The following is a 14,803-nucleotide window of genomic DNA, read 5'->3' on the forward strand; positions in this document are numbered from 1 at the left end:
ATAGACATGCGCCTATGAATCCGACTTGAGTAAATCCATCGAGATACTGGAAGGAATAGAACCTTAGATAGAACTTGACTTGTTGTAAAAATTCTTGAAATTTTGATTTTGTTCTATCAAAATTTTCAAGCATACTAATCCTTGTCATCGTCATACTTGTAGAAGCAAAACTCATTGGATTTGGTTGTGATGTCAATCTACTTGCTTCCTTCAATTGCACAACTTCTTATTATAGATTCTGAACTTTTTTCATAGGTATAGAAATAGTACCTCCATGATTCATGTTTGAAATATGTAAGATTTTTACTATTAGAGTGTTAACAAGCTCATGAAGATTTGTAATAGTTTCAAATCTATTCTCACTTCTATTAAGAATAGTATCCATAATCTTTCTTTTCATAGATAATTCAAACAAATTCAAAAAGTTACATTAAAGTGGAGTAATCTACAACCTCTAATGTCAAATAAAAATTTCCACAAAGAAAAATAATCCTCTCTTTTTAAGAAAAACATCAATGTTAGAAAACAAGATTTTTTGTTTAAAAGATGATAGTTAGTAACCTTCAAAGCATAATAATAGAAGTGGAATAATTTACTCATTTTTTAAATAAGATAAAAATAGTAAATTAGTATTCTTATCAAACTACCAAGGATATGAATTTTGAAGAAAGAAAATCTTCAATACACTCTTGTATCATTGAAAAGAATTAGAAAGTCACTCAAAGATGATATAATATTGAACTACAATGGCTATTGCCAAAAACAAGAAGACTAGAAAGTTTTGAAACAAGACTAAAGACTAGAGTGGTGTTGACAAGAATGAAGAGGGCTTCACGCTTGTCTACATATATACTCTTAACTAGGAGCTATATGGCGATATTCTATAGAACCTCAAAAATATGTTGATTTTGCAAGACATGTATCTTAACGTGCAAGACAATTTTTTTATATGTACGCCACATAGTTAGCTTGTTTCACAAGCTACCAACATGTGGTTAACTTGTTGACTAAGTTTCTAACCTATCAATCAACTACAAACACATGTAAAGTCAAAGCAACGTCTATGAAGCTTCTAAGAAGCTTTACTAGAAAATATTATGAAATCAATCTACTTTTATTTATTTTTACCTACTTCTACCTAATCATGTAGGTATTTAATAGAATACCTATGTACATCCATTACATTACATGTTTTTCAAGCTTGTCATAATTTTCTAGTAACTAGACATTTTGGATACAACAAGACTTTGAATCTAATATCTATAGTATCTATGTATATCTATGATAGTAGTTCTTCTTCATGTTTGAAAATTAAATTTATTTCTGTATAGATTTTAAATAGAATTAAACTATGTGGAGTTGAGTTTTTGAAAAAAAATGTCATATGGTTAAGATTTGTAATACTTTCATGGTGAAGTATAAGTAGCATGGTGTAGATTTTACAACTGAGATTTAGAAGTCAACATCTTTGAAACAATTTTGTATACTTAATTGCAACTTTTATGAAACTATTCTGCTTAGCTAAATATCACCTTTGTGAAACTATTCTGCACACTTAGATACAAACTCTAAGATACTATTCTGCATAATTTGGTACATCTTGCCATCATGTATAAATTCAAGGTCAAACTATTCCTTATTTCATTCACAACTAGGTAATGATCCACTTTGTTTATTTAAGTTCTCGTGTATTGTTTTAGTGATTGGTGCCAATAGTGTTGGAAGGAAAATACTGGCAGGTACAGACATGAACAGCGACAGGTAGTTTCTGAAGGATTCCATATTTGAAGAAACTGCCAAGCGATATCTATTTCAGGATTTCCATCTTCGTAAGGCTCGGTGGATCGTCGGGCTGACCTTGCACCGCAGCGATTCACCACCAAGAAGCCAAGCTGTCTTTCTGGCGAATCCGACCGAAGACGCTGCATAAATGTTTTACACCACCGGATATCCGCGCTATTATGAGTTGGCGGTGCCGCTGCAGAAGCTTCGGGGAAAAGATACTTTATAGGTGGTACCTACTCGCCTCCATCGAAATACCCAGTGTGGAACAAAATGAAGAATGTGGAGACAACACAGGGTTCCTTTTCTCTTCGATTGGATTGAATGCAGGTCGTGACTACCTTACAAGCTTATATGAACAAAACTATTTCCTGCCTTTGCCAACAAGCAGTGTCTACGATTCAGTTGCTGATGCGCAGACCGTCGACAAGTTTTGTCTGTGATTGCTTTGTCGAAACCACTGCTGCATTCAAAGAAGTGCATCTAAATATAGTGACACTGTTAAAGACATTCAACATTTATCGCATTCACAAATTTATCGTCAAAGTGCTGGAAATATGTCACAAGTCACTTCTACTAAATTTAAAAAATTGTAAAATCTCTTGTGTATGAATGTTTCAGTTTTCTGTTACAAGTTTAATCAGCAATTTGTAAAATATGTGATAATTGCTCTTTGAACCACTCAAAGAAACCGCTTTTTACTTTTCCCTTTTCTAATTTTTAGCAACAACCTATCACTCTCTGGAAAAAATAGACAGTGCTTGGATAATTAAATATAATATAAGGGTTTCAATATGAACTATAAAGGTTGATGTGTCTGTCTTTTATTAGTAAAAATATCTGGGGTAAAAAATTATACTGTACTTTCTTTCCTTTTTTATATTGAAAAAAGAGTACAAACTGGAATTTCTTGAGCAAACAAAGTGAATCAATTTTATTCCTAAGACATATGATCTGTTTTGGAAACAACAATCATGAAACAGGAAAAAACCAGGAAAAAAATTTTAGAATGAAACAAAAGAAATTTGTTTTGGGCCTGAGTTTCCAAAAAACCTCAAAGGGAATAGTTGTCCATGCGTTTTGAAATATTGGAATTGGTTTATGGAAAGGAAAAGAGGGACCTTTGAAAGCACCAAGGGGCACATCAACAATAATGGTAATAACCAGAGTTTGTAGAGGAAGAAGTTTTTAGTCAAATTTGCATCCAACTAAAGATTGATGACATGTTTTTCAAATGCAACACTTGGCTTTTAGACTTTTTTTCATGTTTGTTTATTTTTTCTTCAAAACCAACAATACATATAAAATGAATAACTAGCCACTTGGACTTTATGTTGTAAGGATTGGTTCAACATTTCCCATCAAAAGTTATCATATTTATTTCCGTTATTTTCTTGTCACATCAACTCTCCCAGAATTTCGACTGATCATAAAATGACTCATGTCACTTCAAAACAAATCATACTTTTTTCTTTTAAAAAAGTCGATAAAACCCTATGACTGCCGTGTGGTGATGATTGGATTCACCGAGCAACTGGGGCATTTGTGGGATAAATAGTTGCGGATTCCTGAATTGTTGAATGCATTGTATCTAGAAAGCTATGATAGTATCACCCAAAAAGACCTGTTCACAGTAGGAGGACTTGAGAGCAGTGCACCATGAAACTTTAATTTTTTTCCCTCTTATTTTCCCCCACAGAAAGACCTTCAAGCACACAAGTGGAATAGTATCTTGCAACCCAAATAAACAGTTTCTATTCGACAGGAGCTTCCCACCATGGCATAAAAGATCTCATTCCAAAAACTTGGAAACAGTTCTCAAATAATGCCCCAAGAAAGTGTTTAAGAGGAGGTTCACTTCCATCATTCCAGTGGTCAAAAGCGAAGTTTCGTACGTCCACACAAACACAGAATGCAGTCAACTCTGAGTCACCAGTGAAGCGCTTGACGATTTAGGTCAAAATATGACTCCATGTCACTGCAGTGGGGTTATCAACTAACTCCTAAATAGGAGGAATCCGCAAGCTGGACCCTACTGAGCTCTCCTGGCACACCGTGTTACCATTACTGGAACCAGTTCGAATTCACAAATTGCAGCCGTTGGTTGCCCAAAAGACCCGGAAGAACCTTCTGAAACAGTGTCGACTTCACATCCCATCTTTCCGAATCCCAACGTTCATCGAAAATGCGCAGGAGTGAGAGCTCACCCTCCTCCGCGGTAGCGTTTCTATTCATTCATCTATCTATCCCAGATTTCAGGCGTATGCCTTCGTTAACGTTCCTTGTTGGCGTGACCGCACACTAGACCCGCCGCAAGTGGTGTCCAAGCAAACGAAGAACTTCTGGTCAGGAATCGGGAAAGGCTAAATGTGGCGTTGCGTCTTCAGCGCTGTCAAAGTGGAGGAGGTGGTATTTGCGGCGGTTGACCAGAGCGGAGGAGGTCGGGTACTCGAGTAGGTCGCAGCACACCTTACTTCTCCACAAGACAAACCTCCTGGGAAGTAAGGTGTGTCTGCGACCTACTCGAGTAGGTCAAAAGGTGTAAGGTGTAAGGTGCATCGTATTCGAACTAACGTGATCGCGACCCTTCATTGGGAAACATGGTTTGAACCACTGCTATCAATAGGAACTACTCGGTTTTACATTGGTGGGGATGGAACGAATCTGCTCGGGAATCGTTTACATTCTTCAATGGTGGGTGTTAGCGGTTGTTTACCCAGATACTCCTTTTGGAAGGTCAGAGGGTCTGTTGGAGACTGCGGGCTCTTGCTTGTCGTCTACGCGCTGTCTGATCCAGGAAGTTATATAAGTGCCGCAGCTGACAAATCATGGGAATAGAATCTCAATTGATGCACGAGTGTGTGAGTGCTGACGACCTGAGAGAATTGGTGTAGCTGCTGCTGCGACCATTTGCTGAGCTTCCGAACTCTGAACTGATTGCAAGTAGCGCGCAAGTGTCGAAGAGGGGTAGTTGATTTGAGAATTCTCAATCGGAAGCTTGGGAGGGTTTGGAAATCATGGTCCAGCTGCGACGAAACTCTATTGCTTACTGCATTTGTGTCCAGTTCTGAGCGAAATTCCGAAGCGTTGTGTGGGTTATCATTCCATTGAGAGAATCTGAACATCCGCGTCCATTCTGTGAAATCTGGACGAACGGCGTGTAGTTCTAGTAATTGAGGGGTACGATCGGCTTGCGTTGTCCTTAAACCAAATTTTTAGATTGGCAGTTGTGGCGACAATAGTGAGTCGGAAATAGTGAAATTGCTGAGAATTGAAGTTAGTCTCTTGTCTTCATCCAACATATTTGGCACAATGGCTGCAATTCCATCAATTCGTACATATGGGATGCCTAATTCGCAAACAAGCTCAACAGTTAAACAAGACAGGATTGAATTCGGCGGATCCTTCATACACCGAGGCATCACTCGCGCTCCTGCCCGTACCTTCTTCAAAATTGATCCAATTAAGTCCCAAGTTTTTGGAAGAAAACCCACCAAGACCACAAATAGAATAGAAAAACCTCGATACGTAAGCTCATTCTAAAATCATTTACTTTATTCATATATTCTTTCCAACATGTTGCAATCAGCTCATATCATGCTTCGTTTTCTCTCCAAAGCCAGTTTGATAACGATCATCTCTCATTTCATCACAACAGTATCTGACGAGTCATATGTTCGCAAGTGAAATTCTCTCCGAACCGATGAAATTGCGCCTTGACTGCGAGTTTGTTTGCAGTGATGGTGGAAATAATTGTCGTCGTTTGATTTGCAGGCTGTCGGGTGTAGAGCAGCTCGAGACGATTATGGCAACTGCAAGTGTATCGAGGATGCCGTGACGCTAATTGTGACAGACGCCTTACAACACTGTCTGGGAACGGAGGTGAGTCAACATTTTTGAGAGAGTCTGACATTGTGCATGATTACCATTGCCGTCCAATTGTAAATTTTGTTCATGGAGCATGGATTTTGGATGCTCACCCTGATGCATTTTAGCTTCGATAATCGCAGAACGATGCCATGCGACAGAAAGTAATCAACCAGATGGGAAAGGGCTTGGCAGCCCTTATTCGAGTGTCCACAGCAGTTGCAGCTGAATCAACCGCACCAATTCAAATGGCAATTCCGGAGTTCTCAACCATTGCGGAGGACGATCTCGAGCAGGTTCAGAGAATGCTCAAGCTAACGTCTTTGCCGTTCCAGAGCACTTACGACCATGACCTCAATCACCTTATGGAGATCCTTCAGGTATAATCAACGTCTCATTCGACGTTTCTTCAGGCATCACTCCTCCAACTTCAACTTTTAAACGGTGTATTATCGCCCTCAACCCGTCATTTTCTCAATCCTGTGATATGTCTGAGCCATTTTGTGTTTGTGCAGACCAGTGACAGGCAAGGGAGAAAGTTAAGAGCGAGTGATTTGTCTCAGATCTGTGAACGACTTGCCTCTGACATGGTTCAGTGCTTGGGCCCTTTAGCAATGTGTTTCAGCCAGGTATACATAATCCCTCAACGATTCTGGCATACTTAATCCTTCGATTTTCCTTGATTATCAACAACCAACTTTTCCAACTTCTCAACGACTTCTGGAATATGCAGCTCCCACTTTGGGCCAAGCACCGAGCTCTACTGCTACCCGCACAAATGGCGAGTAGTGTGGCATTCAACTTGCTTGCCGGTCCAGATTCGAGGTGAATGTCATACAAGTTACCACAGGGTACGCGTCAACTGTACACATTTATATGAGCATTGAAGACAGAGAATGACCCGCAAGACTGATCACAAACAGAGCTAAGCGCTGCAGGAGCATCGCCGAGGAACATCGCCGAGGATGTTGAAACTGTCAACATGGAAAGAAGTGGTCATTTCTGTGCTGTGGGAGGAATTTTGTACATGGCAACTAGTCCGATCACCGAAGTAGTTCAATCACTAAGTATCATTTTCCAAAACTGTTGGCTGAAAAGCAAAATTCAGCCACATGGACTTGATTAATGTTGGAATGAATTTAAAGCATCGATCAAAGCTTCGAAGACCTCCCATCTGTAGCTTATAAGTTACAATGTAGCACACTAGAATGCACAGCAGAACAATTTCAACAATTTTCAAGACATACTGTTTCAATCGATCATCACAATTTCATTGAAAATTAGTAAGTTTGGTATCGAATATGTATCCAACCTCTCGTGTTCTTTGATTCCTCCATTCTGCTTTCGAAAGAAAATCAAATTCAAGGACCTACACTCTACCGTGAAAACTGCTCATTTCCTCCTTAAGTATAATTAACAATAAACCATCACTTTAAAACCATTGCAATTGCGTCTTCAACATATAAAGTCAACAATTTTAGTTCATGTTACTTTTTTAAATAATATATATTTAAGTTTTAAAATAAACTTTTTTATTTTAGATGTTCTAAAATGTCTTGTAATGATTAAAATTAGTATGATATTTTTCAAAGAAATTATTATTTCTATAAAAGATAAGTAAGTAATTCAAAACTTAAGCATGATTTTGCACAATTGAATTGTGTCCAAACTATGAAACATAATTCTATTAATTTACAAATTATTTCAAAAAATAAAAATAACCTTATATACAAATTAAAATTCAAAACATTTGTTTCGTCTTGCAATACTTGAACATAAGCAAACATTCATTATTATAAATCTTTTAGATTTTTTCAGCCTCTACCTCTTCCAAAACAATTGTGATTATTTTTTAAATGGATTTTACTAATAATATTTCCATATCAAAATATTACAACGAAAATATTTGTAATGATAGATTGTCAAACCAAACTAAGAATTGCTTTACAGAAAACAATTCTATTAATAATAAAGAAACAATGATTTGTTTTTAAAAAATATATATTAATTGATATCATAGAAATCTGATAGACATTATGTTTACCTAATGATCTCTTTGGTATCAAGATTTAGAAAGATGTAACTAAACAAATTAAAGGTTGATATCAAAGCTTTATCTTCAATTTATTTAGAAAATATAAGATACAAAAGATTAAGTAAAAAAAACAATGTTTAAAGAAAGTATTAGAATAACTTCTCCAATGTACAATAAATTATCAACAAGACAATTATATAACTATCATATTACTAGCAGGAAAATCTTCATGCAATAATATAATACAATTTTCTAATTGTATTTGCAAATTGTGGTTGTTATCCAAAATTCCATACTTTTTGACTTTTCAAAAGTTAAAATTATAGTAGTAATCTATTTAGCAAGTATAATTATAGAGCTTCAAACACAAGAAAAGTAAAACTAAAGATAGCTCAAAAACAATAAAAAGTTAATATATAACTCTAAGAAAAAATGACTTCCATTCAAAAGTGATAATAAATTATAATTACTTTGTCATAACATCTAAATAAATCAACATTGTGACAAGTTGGTTCATTGAAGGTTTGGTCTATTTATTATTAAAAAATACATTAATATTGCTTATCATAAATATTTAATTGCATATCTATTTCAAATAATAATGGTAAAAGATATTTATCTTCTAATCTTTGTGCCTTAATTAATGTCTTGAAATACAATCAACATATCATAAAAGAAACAACTACCATCATTGCTTATTAAAATAGATAACATTGAAGTATTTGAAGTGCAAGATGTCTTGGATTTAAGACAATGTCAAGATTTAAATTTAAAAATCTTAAACATTGAGATTGATATATTTATAATAAACACATCTTGGAACCATCTAAATATGTTATGAATATGTCAATTTAATCTCTCATTTAATTAAATTTTATAAACAAGATTTATTAGAATCAAAGATACACCATTAGCAATAAGATGGATTCAAAATAAGAAAAAATAAGTACTAGAATTGACTTCTAGAAATGTTTTGAAGAATAGAGAAACAAAAGAAAATTGGTGTTAAGAGTTGTTAATTGTACGAGTACCAAAAAAACACCCTTTGTTTGTTTCAATTGTTACAATATCCAAATCAAGCCAAATTAAAATTAAAATTAAAAATGTTATTAAGATAAACGCTAAGATACAATATAAATGGTTCTCCAACCTGGAAAGACAACATCCATATATACTTAATTAGAGAAAACCTTGAGATTCTATAAAAAAATTATCTACTCGTCTTAAAAAGGGACAATTATATGATTTGAAGGACTTCCGCAGTCTCTTCATGCTTCAAATCCAGCTGGATTGACCGCAGAGTTGTGTGAGTTTCAACATCCATCCTCTCTCAAGTTTCTTGATTGTTTTGGTTAACTCTAAGAACCTACTTCACAGAGCTCCGACCTCATTCAAAAAAATTAAAGCTAATTGATCTTTTCCAAGGTCATGATAGGAATGATTTTGCGTTGTACGCCGAGACTTGGTTCGCTGCATTCGGCGATGAAGTCAAGCACTGGATGGCATTCAACGAGCCCCAGCATTACAGAAGCTACTTAAGCTACTAAAGGATTGGACAACTAGCTTTTTGGTTTATATAAAAATGTTAAAAGACAATCTTCAAACCTTTTGTATATGGTGCAAAACTACAGTAATTGCACCTCTCATCAAGATCTTTCACTAGTTTATCCTTTTTTCAACAGACTCTAATCTACTATTTCACAACAACCATTCTAATTTTTCCTTATTTTATATCCAACCCCATTTATCTCACATTCTTCCTGCTCAAAGCCACACAAAAATATCCTGTACACAAGATAAGTTATTACCTGTGACTGACCACATATTAGGATAGCTGAGATTGTACATTATTTAAAAATACTAAGCATCAAAAAAGAAACCAGAGACATAAATTGAACCGAGTGATTTTGAAAGTCCTATATTAAACTCACAAGACAGACATATAAACCTCGAATAAAAATTAGAAAGCATTCCAAAATGGGAAATATTCAAACAAACTCTGTCGACGACATAAAGGAATGTTGATCCCAAATTATCAAATTCAATGATGAGAGCTCAAAATACTCGCTGTAAACATCAACCTATAAAATATAATCATGTAAGTGATACATGGAAAGACAGACATGCAAAATAGCTCAAGCCACAAACTATTGGGACATATAGTACCGTAACATACTTCAACAAACAAACAAAACAAAAAAAACTACATACATACATACCATCAGTATACACCTTCAGCATTGATACATTGTGAAGAGAGATATACCTCGAGCATACCAACAAACGCAACAATAAAGCAAGCAACAACACCATTCCACTATGAAAAGAAAGAGGCAATAACTCCACTGCTTCTAACATTCCACTTCAAGCCTCTGCTGACACAGTGACATGTCAAAGTAACCTTGGCCAAAACACTTAAACACAAAGGACCGAAAGAAAAGGTTTAGGGGCACCACAGCCAGAAGTTGCGACGCTCATGTCTCAAAATTCGCTGGAAACAGCTGCCTACTGATTCAACGGGACAACTCGGGAGTACCAAAAGTTAGATACCCTGGACTCATCAGGGTGTTACTTGCCAGAAGCGCAATACGAATACGAGGCTAGTTACCAGAAAGTAGACTTTCAAAACATATGCCCTCATCGCAAGGGCGTCATGTAAACTGTGACTGGCATGAAACCACCCTCAAGCATGCATGACATGCACACGGTGGTCACTGCGACCTAGGACATGTGAGATATGTTCCGTAACCCAAGCTGAGTAACCATTTCCAAGTGAGTTCCTCGAATGCCACCTACTCATCGACCCCTGCCAAGCGACACGGAAGGGGGAATCCCACACACGCCCGTGGGTGTGGATGCTCCATGAATTAGTACAACCGCGTCGAAACAGCCGACGATTCAGGCTCAAAAGGGGACATACCCGAATGTGAAGGGCAACCCGCCTTGTCCCGCATTCGGCGCTCAAGCAAGTTCCCATCCCTCTTCCCCTCCCCCCAGACGATTCAAGTGCACCCGAGGAAAGGGGGGGGGAAGAGGGTTGCCCGTGACGAACTCGCAAATGGGCAGTCACCAGCGGTGACATCCCTCTTGCCACTCAGTCCAACCAAGCTCATGGCCTCGACGAATCGCACAATCACACACACAACAGTAGCCTCCCCTTGTGCGGAACGCGGCAGTCTGAACAGGTCGCGCACACGAACCACACCCCTGACTGCTCTACTGAACAGCACTTTATGACGACACCTTATAGACACCCCCCCCCATTTGGGCCACGCCTGTCCCCCTGTACCAGGCAGTACGGAAAGACAGTGCGTTCTCATAATCCAAAATGTTACTCCACTGTGACAGCGTTTACCGCAACCAAGGCCCACCCAGGCGTCCACCACGGCACCTCGTCACGAGCTGCACCCGCTACGACATGCCGCGGCACTAGATCGACACCACACACGCACAGCAACCACGCGAAAACCCCACATTCGATACACAACCCACCTCCGACCAGAGGACATGTGTATCAAAAATAAATGGTTTTTAACTTTCTCTTTTTTAAAAAAACGTCATCCTTGTCGACCCCCCAATCGGTCACGACAAGTTAGATGCTCTCAGAAACAAACAGCAAAAGTGTACCGCAGCCTACAAACACCCCAACCAAGCCTGGTTGCAGAGGCCCTTCAGTAACGGTAGTGGGCGGGCTTGTATGGGCCTCCCACCGGCACGTTGATGTACGAGGCCTGATCATCGCTCAACTTCGTCAGCCTGGCGCCCAGCTTCTCCAAATGCAACAGAGCGACCTTCTCGTCCAAGTGCTTCGGCAACACGTACACCTTCTTCTCGTACTTGCCGCTCGTGCGCTCGTTCCACAACTCCAACTGGGCGATCACCTGGTTCGTGAATGAGCACGACATCACGAAGCTCGGGTGACCGGTGGCGCATCCCAGGTTCATCAGACGCCCCTCCGCCAAGATGATCACACCCCTCTTGGTGTCCGGGAACACCCACCTGTCCGTCTGCGGCTTGATGGTGATCCTCTTCACCCCGGGAAACGTCTCCAACCCCTCCATGTCGATCTCGTTGTCGAAGTGCCCAATGTTGCACACGATGGCGTTGTTCTTCATCTTCCTCATGTCGCTCACCATGATGATGTCCTTGTTACCGGTCGTAGTGCAAAAGATGTCGGCGTACTCAACGCAGTCCTCCAATCTCAGCACCTGGTAGCCTTCCATGAGGGCCTGGAGAGCGCAGATAGGATCGATCTCGGTCACTATAACACGGGCTCCGGCGGCCTTCATGGCGCTGGCACAACCCTTCCCGACATCACCGTACCCGAAGATCACAGCAACCTTCCCGGCAATCATCACGTCCGTCGCTCTCATCAGGCCGTCGGGCAGCGAGTGGCGGCAACCGTACAAGTTGTCGAACTGCACAACAACCCAAGCGTCAGCCGCCAACCACACACCATCAAATCACATCCAAACGAAAGGTATCCGACAGTCACGGACCACATTACCTTGCTCTTCGTGACAGAGTCGTTCACGTTGATGGCGGGGAACAACAGAGATCCGTTGTCCATCATCTGGTACAAACGCTTCACTCCGGTCGTCGTCTCTTCAGACACGCCCACCAACCTCTCGGCCATCTTGTGGTACTTCTGGGGGTTCTCCTTCATGCCGTCCCTGGATACACAGAAGCCACCCTCTCAGCAATACCCTCGTCGCAACCACCAATACCACAACCCCCAACAACAACTAGCCCCACCCGAACTCTGCACGGACACCAATGTGCCACACGACCTACCACCCACTCCTACAAGACGGCCGCAACCAATGCCAGACGGAGCCCACGCCACGCCCCCATCAACAGTAAACCCCTCGAAAACAACCCACACCCCACCGCACCACATCCCTCGCTCACCTCAAGATTGTCAACACGATCTTGAACTCGGCGTTCGTCGTCGACTCGGGGTCGGGCAGCGTGCCATCCTTTGCGTACGCATCCTCGGCCTTCACACCCTCGTGGATCAACAATGTTGCGTCACCGCCATCGTCCACGATCAGATCTGGGCCTCCATCCGGACCCCAGTCCAAAGCCCTCTCCGTGCACCACCAGTACTCCTGCAGTGTCTCCCCCTTCCATGCGAACACCGCCGCGCTGTCGCGCGCGATAGCGGCGGCCGCGTGGTCCTGGGTGGAGAAGATGTTGCAAGAGCACCATCTCACCTCCGCGCCCAAAGCCGTCAAAGTCTCGATTAGCACCGCAGTCTGGATGGTCATATGCAGAGACCCCGTGATCTTGGCACCCTTGAATGGCTGCGCGGCCCCAAACTCCGTGCGACACGACATGAGCCCGGGCATCTCAACCTCCGCGAGATCGAGCTCCAAGCGCCCGAAGTCGGCCTGGGACATGTCCCGCACCTTGTACTCGCGCCCGGAGGCGGTCTTCTCGACGGACAGCTCCATATCCGCAAATGTGCGAGGCGCTAACAGCACAACCTCCCTCTCTCGCTCTCCAACGCAGGCCGAAGAGAACGAAACGGGCGTTGCTGCTGCTGCGGATGCCGCAACCCAACCTTGCAGGAGCCGGACGAAATGAAGCTGGAGACAGAGGGGACGCAGAGAATGGAAACCCTTGGAGAGTTCTTATAAAGCCTCAAAATATGTTCACACTGTTGGAGGCACCTGACTACCACGTTCTCAAGCGGCATCTTCCTCAGGCCCTAAGTTTATGCCCAGATCTGCTTGCCATGCTCGTCATCGCTCTGCTTGTTTTGATTATTCGCCACCTGGGACTATCCACATGATACCTTGGATTTTCACTGCGCCAGGCATCCTTTTTCAGATACATCTCCGTTGCCTGGTATATCCCCCAACCCCACACAAGCATGATACCGAACACCAGCGCCAGCAAGGGGCCTTCCAATACCACCTCTAAGACTGTAGGTGCTCAACCTTGTGGTTTGAATTGTGTTTGTTTCTGAAATCTGGAAAAATGGTCCCTGATTCTTTGTAGCTCACATCCTTCATTTGAAATTTAGTTACATTGGGTGTAAAAAATTTGATATCTATTATTCCACATTTTTGCTTTTGGGAACTTCTATCAACCAAACACATACAATGAGATTATCATATTATATTATGAAAGAAATAGAAATGAATTTAAAGCATCCAATTTAATAGCACCAAATTGCAATCAAAGTTTTTAATACATTGGTGCAACGAAGTGATCATGTATGCTTCATGTTCCTTAGTTTGTTTAGTTTTTGTGTTGTATATTACATTATCAAATTGTTATTTTGTATAGTTGTCATCTACTTACCCATCGGTTTGGAATCCAATTATATTAATTTGCTTTACTATTAGATCCCAAACCCATGGAATTATCAACCAAGAACCAAAGAAGGGCCTTTTTACTAGGGTATAATAAGATATTTATATTGTTGACACATAGGGATGGATAGTTAGAACCATGTTTGAGAAGTTTATAGATGTTTCTAGAATTGAAGCTAGATTAGTAGGCCATATAAGACCCACCATAGAACATTCTAAAAAGAACTTAGGGTGGTTATTTAAGTGGAGACCACTATAGAATATTGTAAAAAAGACTCAGGGCAGTTATTTAAGTGGGATCTATCATTAGAAACATTTTAAAAAGTTCTAGGATAGTTGGACAAAGTATAAATAGGACTAGTCATGGCTTTTTGAGCATATGATCTAATATGGCTTTGGATCTTTTTTCTTAGTAAGGTTTGGATTTGCATCTTCCTATCCAATTCTATTTTATTTTATTTTTGTTTGCTCAATTTTGTCTTTTGTGTCTTATTTTATTTAGTTCTATTCAATCTTGTTCTTGTCTATTGTGTCCTTCTTTGTAATGAAATTTATATTGTTGTGGATTAGAAGGGTCTTAGATTCTTGAGATAGATGGGTCATGTTTCATTAGTATCAAAGCGAGTATTAGATTGTTCTTTAGTAGTTTGTCGATAGCCATCATCTAGTTCAATTTCAATTGTTGTAGTTATATTGGATATTATATTGAGGCTACCACAATCTACTCTTAAAAAATCAACCAAAAGTTGAGAAGGCATTACAATAGTAGAGTCTAATGAGAAAATTATAGCATGGA

The 14,803-nt window shown here is 40.1% G+C and overlaps 2 protein-coding genes across 2 annotated transcripts; one reads left to right on the forward strand and one right to left on the reverse strand.

Annotated features, from left to right (window-relative positions):
• The first annotated feature begins 4,638 nt into the window (after positions 1 to 4,638).
• On the forward strand, positions 4,639 to 6,929 carry LOC112295940 (uncharacterized). The gene is made up of 5 exons (XM_024547991.3): positions 4,639 to 5,310; positions 5,557 to 5,664; positions 5,793 to 6,029; positions 6,165 to 6,278; positions 6,383 to 6,929. Exons 1-5 carry the CDS (start codon positions 5,095 to 5,097, stop codon positions 6,476 to 6,478), a joined length of 771 nt encoding a protein of 256 aa, XP_024403759.1. The 5' UTR covers positions 4,639 to 5,094; the 3' UTR covers positions 6,479 to 6,929.
• Positions 6,930 to 11,196: 4,267 nt separating this feature from the next.
• LOC112272665 (adenosylhomocysteinase) lies at positions 11,197 to 13,280 on the reverse strand. The gene is made up of 3 exons (XM_073529113.2): positions 12,596 to 13,280; positions 12,192 to 12,357; positions 11,197 to 12,102 (listed from the first exon to the last, which is right to left on the reverse strand). Exons 1-3 carry the CDS (start codon positions 13,138 to 13,140, stop codon positions 11,356 to 11,358), a joined length of 1,458 nt encoding a protein of 485 aa, XP_073385214.1. The 5' UTR covers positions 13,141 to 13,280; the 3' UTR covers positions 11,197 to 11,355.
• Positions 13,281 to 14,803: the final 1,523 nt, after the last annotated feature.

This window comes from Physcomitrium patens, chromosome 19 (genome assembly GCF_059467195.1).
Source record: "Physcomitrium patens ecotype Gransden chromosome 19, ASM5946719v1, whole genome shotgun sequence".
Lineage (NCBI taxonomy): Eukaryota > Viridiplantae > Streptophyta > Bryopsida > Funariales > Funariaceae > Physcomitrium > Physcomitrium patens.